An 11,459-nucleotide genomic window follows, 5' to 3' on the forward strand; every position below is an offset into this window, starting at 1 on the left:
CCTCCATGTGGATTTCGACTCCGACTTATTTTTGGTTTTATAATTGCAACGACCATTTCATACTTGTTATATGAATGTGAACTAGATGTGATCAACAGTCTTTAACCAAAGCCAACATAGTAAAAAATGATCTGAACCCAATCTAAAACACTCGAGCCTCTCAGGACCTCGTCCAAACACACCAACTAATCCCAAAATATAACACGGACATACTCGAGGCCTCAAATCACACAAAACAACATGAAAACTACGAATCACACTTCAATTCAAGCCTATGGAACTAATGAACTTCCAACTTCAAAATCTCAATTCCAACCACATCAAATCAACCCAGAATGAACTTAAATTATGCACACAAGTCCCAAATGACTCAACGGACCTATTCCAACTCTTGGAACCACAATCTGAACCCGATAGAGCTATCAATATGGGCGGAGGCGGGCAAGCCCAGCCTAGCCCATGTGAGATTTAGCAATTGACGGGCTGGGCTAGGCTAGGCTAGACCACCATTTTGATGGGCGTTATAATGGTCAGCCCACCCCATTCCTCTGTACGTTGTGGGGCCCTACGGGCCTGCCCATCATTTTTTAATATAATTTTATATTTTTTTGCTTTAAGTTCTAACCTAAAAAAGATAAATATTTAAAAGTTAAAAAAATCTTATAGAAAATATTTCACAAAACATAATAACTTTTTACACTATTCTAATATATCACAATAAACACTAAAATGTAATAGACAAGACTATAGTTCATTTACTAAAAACCAAAACTCAAAACAGACCATTCAAAAGAATGTCGATGACGCTTGTGGGATATCCAATACATCATCTTGATTAAACATATTTGAATCTTCTTGTGAGAAGGATATCTTAACATTTTCACTTTCATCTACATCACAATTCATATGTAATATTAATTAGTGAAATATTAATAGTAATTAAATTTTAAAAAATAATTAACATTTTAAGACGTTGTTCTTTTTATATAATGAGCTTAATAAACTTTAAGCTTCGGATATTCTACTTGTTATTTTTTGTGTCATATATTTTTTTATATTCTATATATTTTAAATTCATATTTTTATTAGGCCCACGGGCCAGCCAAGCTCATCCTCGGTCAAGCCTCACGGGCCATGGGCTGGGCTTAAAAGCCTCATTTTTAAATGGGCTCCAAAAATTCTAGCCCAACCCTACTAAATCACGGGCTGGACTGCCCTAGAACCCGATATTAACAAAGTCAAACTCCGGTTAATTCTTACTACTTATGTCTTCAACTATGGGACTAAGTGTCCCAATTCAATCAAAAACTTCCCGAAGCTAAACCAGCCAACCCCGCAAGTCACATAACATCAAATTACCATATCTAAAGCATCAAGTAGGGGAAACGAGGCTCAAATACACAAAACAACTGGCCCGTTCTTTATATTATCCCCCTCTTAAACAAACGTTCGTCCTCGAACAGGTCAAGATTCATACCTGGGGGCTCAAAAAGTGAGGATATATGCTTCGCATCTCCTGCTAGGTCTCCCATGTAGCCTTCTAGAATGGTTGACCTCTCCAATTAACCTTCACCGATGCTATATTCTTCGACCTCAACATTCGAACATGTCGGTCCAAAATGCCCATTGGTTCCATATCATAATTCAAACCCCCATCCAACTGCACTGTTCTGAAGTCCAAAACATATGATGGATCCCCATAATACTTCTATAGCATAGAAACATGCAACATCAGGTGAACTCCTGATAAACTGGGTGGCAAGACAAGTCTGTAGGTCACCTCTCCAACTCTCACTAGAACCTCAAAAGGACCAATATACCTAGGGCTCAACTTGCTCTTCTTCCCAAACCTCATCACACCCTTCATGGGAGAAACTCTGAGTAGAACCTTCTCACCCACCATATAAGCCACATCACGATCCTTCATGTCCGTATATCTCTTTTGCTTGGATTGTGATGTAGGAGGCCGCTCATGAATCAACTTCACCTTATCCAAAGTATCACAGACCAAATCAGCGCAAGAAAAACTAACCTCCCCAGGGTCAAACCAACCAACCAGAGAATGACATCGCCTATCATATAAGGCTTCATATGGAGCCATCTGGATCCTTGTCTGATAGTTGTTGTTGTAGGCGAGATCTGCTAGCGGTAGAAACTGATCCCATGATCGCTTGAAATTAATGAGATAGGCTTGTAACATGTCCTCCAATATCCAAATAGTACGCCCAGACTATCCCTCCATCTGGGGATCAAATGTCGTACTCAGCTCGACCTGTGTGCCCAACTTAAGCCTAGCTCCTCTATAAAATTACAATGTGAATTGAGTACCTTGATCCGAGATAATTGACATGGGCACACCATAAAGGTGAAAAATATCACGAATGTAAATCCAAGTCAACTGATATAAGGAGTAGGTAGTCATGACTGGAAGGAAAGTGTGCCGACTTAGTCAGTCTGTCCACAATGACCCAAACTACATTGAATCCCCCCAAGGTCTATGTAAGTCCAACTTCAAAATCTATGGTGATGCGCTCACACTTCCTGTTCGGAATTTCTAGCCTCTAAAGCAAACCACCCATTTCCTAATGCTTGTACTCCACCTGTTGGCAGTTCAAACACCGAGCAACATATTCAACAATATCCCTTTTCATTCTCTGCCACCAGTAGTGCTACCTCAAGTCCAAGTACATCTTTGCGGCACCTTGACGAGTGGAATACTACAAACTTTAGGCCTCCTCAAGCATCAACTCTCGCAACCCATCCAGATTAGGCACACAAATGCGACCCTGAAACCTCAATACCCCATTATAATTAATAGTTAACTCCTTAGCATATTCATGTTGAACTGTGTCCCCCAGGACAAGAAAGTATGGATCATCATACTGACTCGCCTTGATTCTCTCGAACAAGGACGACCATGATATAACACAAGTAAGAACCCTTTTAGCCTCTGAAATATGTATCCTCACGAACTGATTGGCCAAAGCTAGAACATCCAATGGTAATTGTCTCTCCCTAGATGGGATATAAGCAAGACTCCCCATGCTATCAGCCTTCTTACTCAAAGCATCGGCCACCACATTGGCCTTCCCCAGGTGATGAAGAATGGTAATATCATAGTTCTTTAATAGCTCTACCCACCTCTGTTGCCTCAAGTTCAAATACTTTTTCTTGAATAAGTGATGGAGACTCTTGTGATTAAAGAATACTACATAAGACACGCCATACAGATAATTCCTCCAAATCATGAGCGTGTGATAATGGCTGCCAACTCCAAACCGTGTACTAAGTAGTTCTTCTTATGGGTCTTCAACTGACGAAGCATAAACAATCATTCTTCCATTCTACATCAAAACATATCTAATACCAATTTGTGAAGCATCACAATAGACTGTATAAGAGCCCAATCCTAAAAGCAAAACCAGAATTGGAGTTGTAGTTGAAGAACTCTTGAACTTTTGAATGCTCTCCTCACACTCATCAGGCCACCTGAATGGGGCACCCTTCTACGTCAATCTAGCGAATAGGACTATCATAGACGAAAATCCCTCCACAAAACAGCGATAATACCTAATAAACCCAAGGAATCTCCAGATCTCAGTAGTATTATATGGCTTGAGCTACTTATGAACTACGTCCACCTTAATCCCCTCACTGGATACCAAATGACTCAAAATTGCCATCGAGTCTAGCCAAAATTTGTACTTAGAGAATTTAGCATATAGCTTCTTCTTCCTTAATGTTTGGAGTACGATCCTCAAGTGTTTCTCATGTTCATCCCAGTTGTGAGAATACATCTATATATCATAAATGAAAACTATGACAAAGAAATCTAGATCAGGATGAAACACGATGTTAATCAAGTGCATGAAAATTGTTGGAGCATTGATCAACCTAAATGACATCAAAAACTCATAATGACCATAGTGGGTCCAGAAAACAATATTCGGAATGTATGAAGACCTGATCTTCAACTAATGATACCCCGATCTCAAATCAATCTTCAAGAATATACTAGCACTTTGAAGCTGGTGAAAAAACTTATTAATTTGCGATAGTGGATACTTGTTCTTAATAGTAACCTTGTTAAACTGCCTGTAGTCAATGCACATCCTCATAGAACTATCTTTTTGCTTCACAAATAGAATTGAAGCATCCCAAGGTGAAACACTCAGTCGGATAAAACCTTTATAGAGCAACTCCTGAAGTTGTTCCTTCAATTCATTCAACTCCGCTGGGGCCATGTGATATGGTGTAAAAGATATGGGAAGGGTTCCCAACGGCAGATCAATATGAAAATCATAATCTCTGTTGAGTGGCATGCACAGTAAGTTTGCAAGAAACACATTCGGGAACTCCCTCACTACCTGAACTAACTCAATGGTAGGAGTATCAGTACTAACATCTCGCACGAAATCCAAATACGCCAACCGCCCTTCTCAACAATTTTTTGAACATTAAAATATGAGATCATTCTACTTGTAGTATGACCAAGAGAACCTCTCCACTCTAACCTAGGCAACCCTGGCATTTCCAATGTCACGGTCTTAGCATGAGAGTTAAGAATAGCAGGGTACGAAGATAGCCAATCCATGCCCAAAATCACCCCAAAATTAACCATACTAAGCAATAAAGATCAACTCTAGTCTCATAACCCCAGATGGTAACCACCCACGACCTACATACACGATCCACCATAATAGAATCACCTATTGGTATAGATGCATAAATAGGCATATCTAAAGAATCACGAGGAGTATCCAAATAACGAGCAAAGTATGACAACACATATGAATAAGTGGAACAGGGGTCATATAAAATTGAAGCATCCCTATGGCTCACAAAAATAATACTTGTGATCACGGCGTCTGAAGCAACTACCTCTGGTCTGGCAAGAAATACATAACAACGAGCCTGTCCACCACCTGACTGACCTTCCCCTCTAGGGCAAACTCCTCCTGTAAGACCCTTACCCCGAGCTAGTTGAGCGGGTGGTGTATCAAGTGGTGCGGGGGTCGTAAACTAACCTCCATGCTGCAGCGGACCTATGAGAAAATGGGGGAAATACCTCCTCACATGCCCCAACTCCCCATACATGTAGCAACCTTGAACTAGGAATAACTGCGGGGCCTGATTTTGACCCCATGAACCCGAATCACCGTTGGAAGAGCCTGATACTGACGAACCATAAATTGATAGAGTGCGATAAGAGGTTTGAGCTAAAAGTGCATTGAAGGATGACTGAATTGGACGATTACTTTATGAAATGTGTATACCAAATGAACAATGAGGAATCGAATTAATTGCCTAATCAGGCTTAAAATAACGACCTTTGTTGTGATGTGATTGACCTCCAAAATAGGTACGACCAAAAACACCCAAACTACGAGGCCTCTTGCCCTCTCGCTCTTCTCGCTCAAGCATGGGAACATGCTCCAAGAGCCTAGAAATCTCAACCAGCTGGTCAAACCTAGCATCCATCTCGGTCTCTCGAGCCAAACTGTAATGTAGACCATAGTTAAGGCTATCAATGAACCTCCTAATCCTCTCCCTCTCAATGGGAACCAACCATACTTCATGATGCTCTAAATCTGCATCTCATCTCTTAATGGGTCATGGTCATATCTCTCTAGTGTAGCTGCTAAAACTCCACACACAACTTTTTTCCACGATTATATGGGTCAAATATCTCTAAGAAGAGAACTGATGCCATGTAAGTAATGATGCACCAGCTAGCTTGCCTGACTCATAGGTCTGCCACCATTTATTAGTAAAGGCAACTCTACTACTATCCATAATACCCGATATGCAATGAATGTGATGACACCGATCTAGAAAGCCCTAAGCATCCTCTTCCTCTACTAAAATTGAGAGGATGAAGCCTCTAAAATTGCTTCAACCTCTTCTACTCCTCATCTATCATAGATGGACCCGCCTCAGCTCGAGTAGCAATAACTGGCTGGACCGGCAACACCCCTGGTGTTTCATAATCCTAATCTAGTTTCTCTGGTGTATGGGCGACAAGAGTCTGGGCTCCTCCCCTAGCCTCTGAGGTAGCTAGTAAAACTGGTATCATGCCAGCCTGAGCCAAGCTCGTGTACACACTTAAGATCCGAGCCAAAGTCTCTTGATGACCAAGTATAATAATAGGTATTGCTGGTGTTTGAGTTGGTCCCAGCGGCACAACAATGTTCGTAATCTGCTTCTCTACCGGAGCAACTAGTGGCTCCATAAGTGTTGCTCTAGCTTTAGTGCAAGCCCTATATCGTCCCAAACTCTTGCGGCCTTGACTAGTGGCACTAGTGCCTACTCACTCGATCCGGCTAAATGTGTCCTCATCATATGTGAGAGAATACAAGAGTAAATATTCAAACCTCGAAATTAACAATTCTGCACGACAAAAATGAAAGAAAGTAAAGTTTCCTAGCAATTCGAGAGCCTCTCAAAAATAAGTATAAACATCTCTATACTGATCCACAAGACTCTACTAAACTTGCTCACGAATCCAGAGACCTAGGCAACCTAGTATGCAAATACCAACTTTTCACGACCCAAACTCCCATCGAAGCCGTGATGGCACCTACCACCGCTTGCTAGGCAATCTAATAACTAAAGAATAGCAACACTCACAATAATAGGACTAATTAATCTCAACAATGGGGAAATCATATTAATATTTGAGATAACAACAATAACATCACTAAAACCATCCCATAATCTAGTGTCAATGAGTACATAAGCACTATCAAATCGCAAAATACATATTCAATACGCAATACAAAACGGTGTTAATAATAGAACAGTGATAACAAAATAAACCAAAAGAGAACTTCTAGGTCTGTGAATGACATAGCAGCTATCTTGTAGTCTCCACAAGTTGATACTAGCGCAAACCTCTAGAAATCACCACGCTTGGAAGTGCCTAGATCTGTGCATAAAGCATAGAGTGTAGTATGAGTAAAAATGACCTCGTATACTCAATAACAAGCAACCTCGGGCTTAAAGCGGTGAAGAACTCGGAAGAAAGTTAGGGTCAAACACCAATAATAAATAACAACTCATAATGTAATCAAAACAGTGAAAGTAAATAACTCAAGAGATATCATGTTTAGCTCGTTCACAATTACAAAAAATTAGAGTACAACGGAGTTCACTGAAATTTCTAAAATGTGAGTTTATTAAGGAAACTGTGATTTTCCAAACATTCAATCAATAGATAAGATATTTCATTTACCAACTAGCATGAGGAAAAGACATCTCTATGCCTACAGTCAAATATACATGTCAAGTCAATAAAATCACAATGAAATCATCAAGTACACTCACTCTCAGCACACTCACAGTGCCTGGCACAAATATGCCTCACCATTACACACTATCACACTTAGCACCATATGGGTTCCTGGCACAAATGCCCCTCACCAAAGCACATATATAACTATGTGCCTGTGATCACTATAATATTAGACTTCGAAGGGGCGGATCCTGTACCAAGCTATAATCAATAATCAATATAACTATTGTGGCGTACAACCTGATCAAAAAATCAATCTTTTATGGCATATAACCCGATCCAAATATCAATTTGTTGCAGCGTGCAACCAGATTTAATATAACTCACAACACGACTTTAAGGCCCACATCAGCCAGCAATCGCTCAAGTCTCAATGGCTCACAACTCATAAAACTTGGCCCAAATAGTATCACATATAGAAGGCAACAAGAGCATGTGATATGATAAATAAATAATGTATATAAAGTGAGATATAACATGCAGATGAAGAATTATGACAAAAAATAAGGCAAACAGCTCAAAACAGGAAGAATAGGTCTATCATATCTCAAACAAATAAGTACATAGCCTAGACATGGTTTCTAATAAGAATCATAGCTCAAATGATCATACAAGTAGAGAAACACGGACATCACGAGGCATGAAAGCACCAAGTCTCATAGTAGCCTAAAGTCTACCCGGATTATGAACACCCCGGTGTACGCACACATGCCCGTCATCTACCATGTGTGTCACCCTCAAAACACCTCAAGTATCTTAGTCCATATGGATAATTACCCTCAAACCAAGTTTAGATATGTTACTTACCTTAAAACGTGTGAACGAAATACTCCAAAAAGCCCTTCCCACGCTAATCGACCTTTGAACGACTCGAGTCTAGCCAAAACACCTTAATATTATCAATAAAAGCCATAGGAAATAAGCCCAAACAATAAAGCTATGATCTTGAATCAATTATGCAAAGTCAACCCAAAAGTCACCCTGGGTCTGCACCCTGAAACCTGACAAAACTCACAAATCCCGAACATCCATTCAAATTCGAGTCTAAATATATGTGTTTCACCAAACTCCAACCTCAAATCATTAATTTTCGCTCTCCAAACCATAGTCAAAAATCCCAAATTTCACTTTTAATTCAGATAAACTATGTGTAATAATCCATGGGTAATTAATATCTAATATCAAAATTGAATAAAGATTACTTACCCCTTCAATTGTGGTGAAATCCTTTCAAAAAATTGCCTCTATCCAAGCTCCACAACTCCAACAACAACAACATACCCAGTGTAATCATGTAAGTAGGGTTTGTAGAGGGTAGTATATACATAGACCTTACCCTACCTTCATGAAGGCTGAGAGGCTATTTTCAGAAGACTTTCGGCTTAGAAAGATAAAAGGAAGAGCAGCACAGGCACATCAATTAGAAATCGAAGTAAAAATACAAAGTTACAAACTAAAACTAAGTATTGCAAACAGAAGGCCGGAACAAAAGAAACAACAAGTAATCACAAAAGTCAAGAAATACGAAAATACATAAATAACACTAACTCATATACTAAAGCTACTACTATAGACAATGACAACTATAAGAGACCTATCCTAACAATTTACATTAATTCTCAACCACCACAACTTCCTATCCATGGTCATGTCCTTAGTGAGCTTGAGCAACGCCATATCTTGCCTAATCACCTCTCCCCAATACTTCTTTGGCCTAATTCCACCTCTTCTTATGGCCTCCAGGGCCAACCTCTCACACCTACTCATTGGAGCATCTATGCCTTTCCTCTTCACATGCCCGAAGCATAATTTCTAATTCTACCTAGCCATGTATGCTCGCACATCCATCTCAACATCCCCATTTCAGCAACCTTCATCTTTTTGACATGGAGTTCTTGACTTGCTAACACTCTCCCCAATCTAATATAGTCGGTCTGACCACCGCTTTGTAAAACGTACCTATAAGTTTTGGTGGAACACCTGAAACGAGCCTTAATTTTATCCATCACACCGCAATATAATATGTAACATCCTTGTCGATCTCTACATTCCATTGTATAACCGACCCAAGGTATATAAAACTCTCTCTCCTAGGGATGATTTGAGAAACAAGCCTCATTTGTTCATCCACAACCTAACTCATACCATTGAGCTTGCACTCCAAGTATTCTATCCTGGTCCTGCTCAACTTGAAACCTTTAGACTCCAAGGTATGCCTCCAAATATCTAACCTCTCGTTAACACCAACTTGCATCTTGTCAATCAAAACAATGTCACGATGAAAATAACATGTACCATGACAGCTCTCCTTGTATGTGGCGCATCGACGCATCGATCACCGAGGCATATAGAAATGGATTGAGGGTTGACCCTTGATGTAACCCTATCATAACTGGGAATTGTTCTGAGTCTCCTCCCACGGTCTTCACTCAAGTCTTGTATCCATCATACATGTTCTTAATAGTTCTAATGTAAGCCACAAGAACGCCTCTAGACTCCAAACATCTCCACAAAATCTCCCTTGGCACTTTATCATAAGCCTTCTCTAAGTCGATGAACAATGATGAAAAATGACCAAACCCTTCGAAATATAAAGTATACCCAAACATTCCACGTTTGCAGTTCAAATCATCGCACATGTAGTACCATATATACAAAAATTCCCTTGCCTTTCTTCTTCTTATCAACTTCAATTTTCAGCTGCTCCTCACTTTCTTTTTCAGGTACAACCTCTTTTTGGATTTGAGTGGAATTATTCAATACTTGCCCGCTTCTTAAGGTCACAGAATTCACTATTTATTTAGGATTTCTATCAGTATCAGCAGGGAGAGTTCCTGGAACCCTCTCAGATAATATTATTTCAATTTGTCCCACTTGTCTCTCCAAGTTTCGAAGACTTGTACCAAGTTTTTTGATAGCTGCACCATGAGCATCTAACTTCTCATTTGTCTTGACAATTAAAGCTTTCATTATATCTTCTAGAACAGGGTGATCGGACTGTTGAGGCTGAAACTTTGCCCTTGGCTGATTCACAAAACTCGGAGCTCCTTGTCCCTGAAATCCGGGGTTGTTTTGTTGCCATGCATTTGCAGTACCCCTAGGTGAACTCCATAAATAACTAGGATGTTTCCGACCCATTTCATTAAAGTTATAATTCTCCCACAACATTCACTTCCTAAGTTGAGGCTTGACACTCATGAGTAGGGTGTCCTCTTCCACATATATCGCATACTGCATAACGCTCACTTTGTTTCGAGGCTAAGGTCCTCTTCCGTATTTCTTTGGCTATAGCATCAAGTTGTACCTGCACAGATGTATTAGCATCAACTTGATAAACACCAGTTGATCTTCTTTCAGCACTCTCAGAGGGCCACTGATTTGCATCTTCAGATAACTCATCTATAATTGTGACTATTTTCTCTAGAGTCCTCCCAAAGGGCCTCTAACTGCATTGCTCAATGTTCTACGTGAGGCAAGTTTCAATCTATCCCAAAAGTCCTGGAGTTGCATTCAGAGTTCAATTTTGCTATGTTGACACTTTTTGACTATCTCCTTAAACCTCTCTCATGCTTCAAAAATAGTTTCCGCATCTTTCTGGTAGAAGTTATGGATTTCTCTTTTAAACTTGCCCGTTTTAGTTGAGGAAAAATATGTATCAAGAAATTTTCTGGTCATCTCCTCCCATGTTCTAATTGATCCCTAGGGTAAGCCCTTAAGTAAACTGCATCTTGTGACACACCATTGTATTGAAAGGTGTTCATAATTTCCTCAAAGTCAATTAGGTTGTTGTTTGGATCTTCGTTCATCTTGCCTTTGAATACACAACAGTTTTGAAGGGTTTGAAGCAACCCTTGCTTCAACTCGAAATTGTTAGCTGCTATTGGAGGTGGTCTCACACTTGATAATCCTTGGTTGTAGACCGGTCTAGCATAATCGCCAAGTGGTCTCCCTACCCCGGGAGTTATATTTCCGAACTGGTCAGGAACCAAGGGTTGATTTTGAGCAAGTCTCTGAGCCCTCTCCTCTTTATATATAATTTGTATGTATCTAATAGTTGCTTCCTCAGCATCCTGTGCAGCTTTTTCTTGTTGTTGTGCTGCCTCTCTTGCCGCCAAATCCACATTATCATCATCTCCAGCCATAGTTTCTTTGGTTGAGAATTGCC

At 40.0% G+C, this 11,459-nt stretch overlaps 1 protein-coding gene and 1 non-coding gene across 2 annotated transcripts; one reads left to right on the plus strand and one right to left on the minus strand.

Annotated features, from left to right (window-relative positions):
• Positions 1-786: 786 nt before the first annotated feature.
• Positions 787-2,101, minus strand: LOC138868673 (uncharacterized). The gene is made up of 3 exons (XM_070146239.1): positions 1,802-2,101; positions 1,651-1,708; positions 787-890 (listed from the first exon to the last, which is right to left on the minus strand). The coding sequence occupies exons 1-3, from the start codon at positions 2,099-2,101 to the stop codon at positions 787-789; spliced, it is 462 nt and encodes a 153-aa protein (XP_070002340.1).
• An 8,713-nt stretch (positions 2,102-10,814) lies between these two features.
• On the plus strand, positions 10,815-10,921 carry LOC138869934 (small nucleolar RNA R71). The gene has a single exon (XR_011400169.1). It is a non-coding gene; the product is annotated as a small nucleolar RNA R71 (small nucleolar RNA).
• Positions 10,922-11,459: the final 538 nt, after the last annotated feature.

The sequence above is a fragment of the Nicotiana sylvestris genome, chromosome 5 (assembly GCF_000393655.2).
Source record: "Nicotiana sylvestris chromosome 5, ASM39365v2, whole genome shotgun sequence".
In the NCBI taxonomy this organism is placed as follows: Eukaryota; Viridiplantae; Streptophyta; class Magnoliopsida; order Solanales; family Solanaceae; genus Nicotiana; species Nicotiana sylvestris.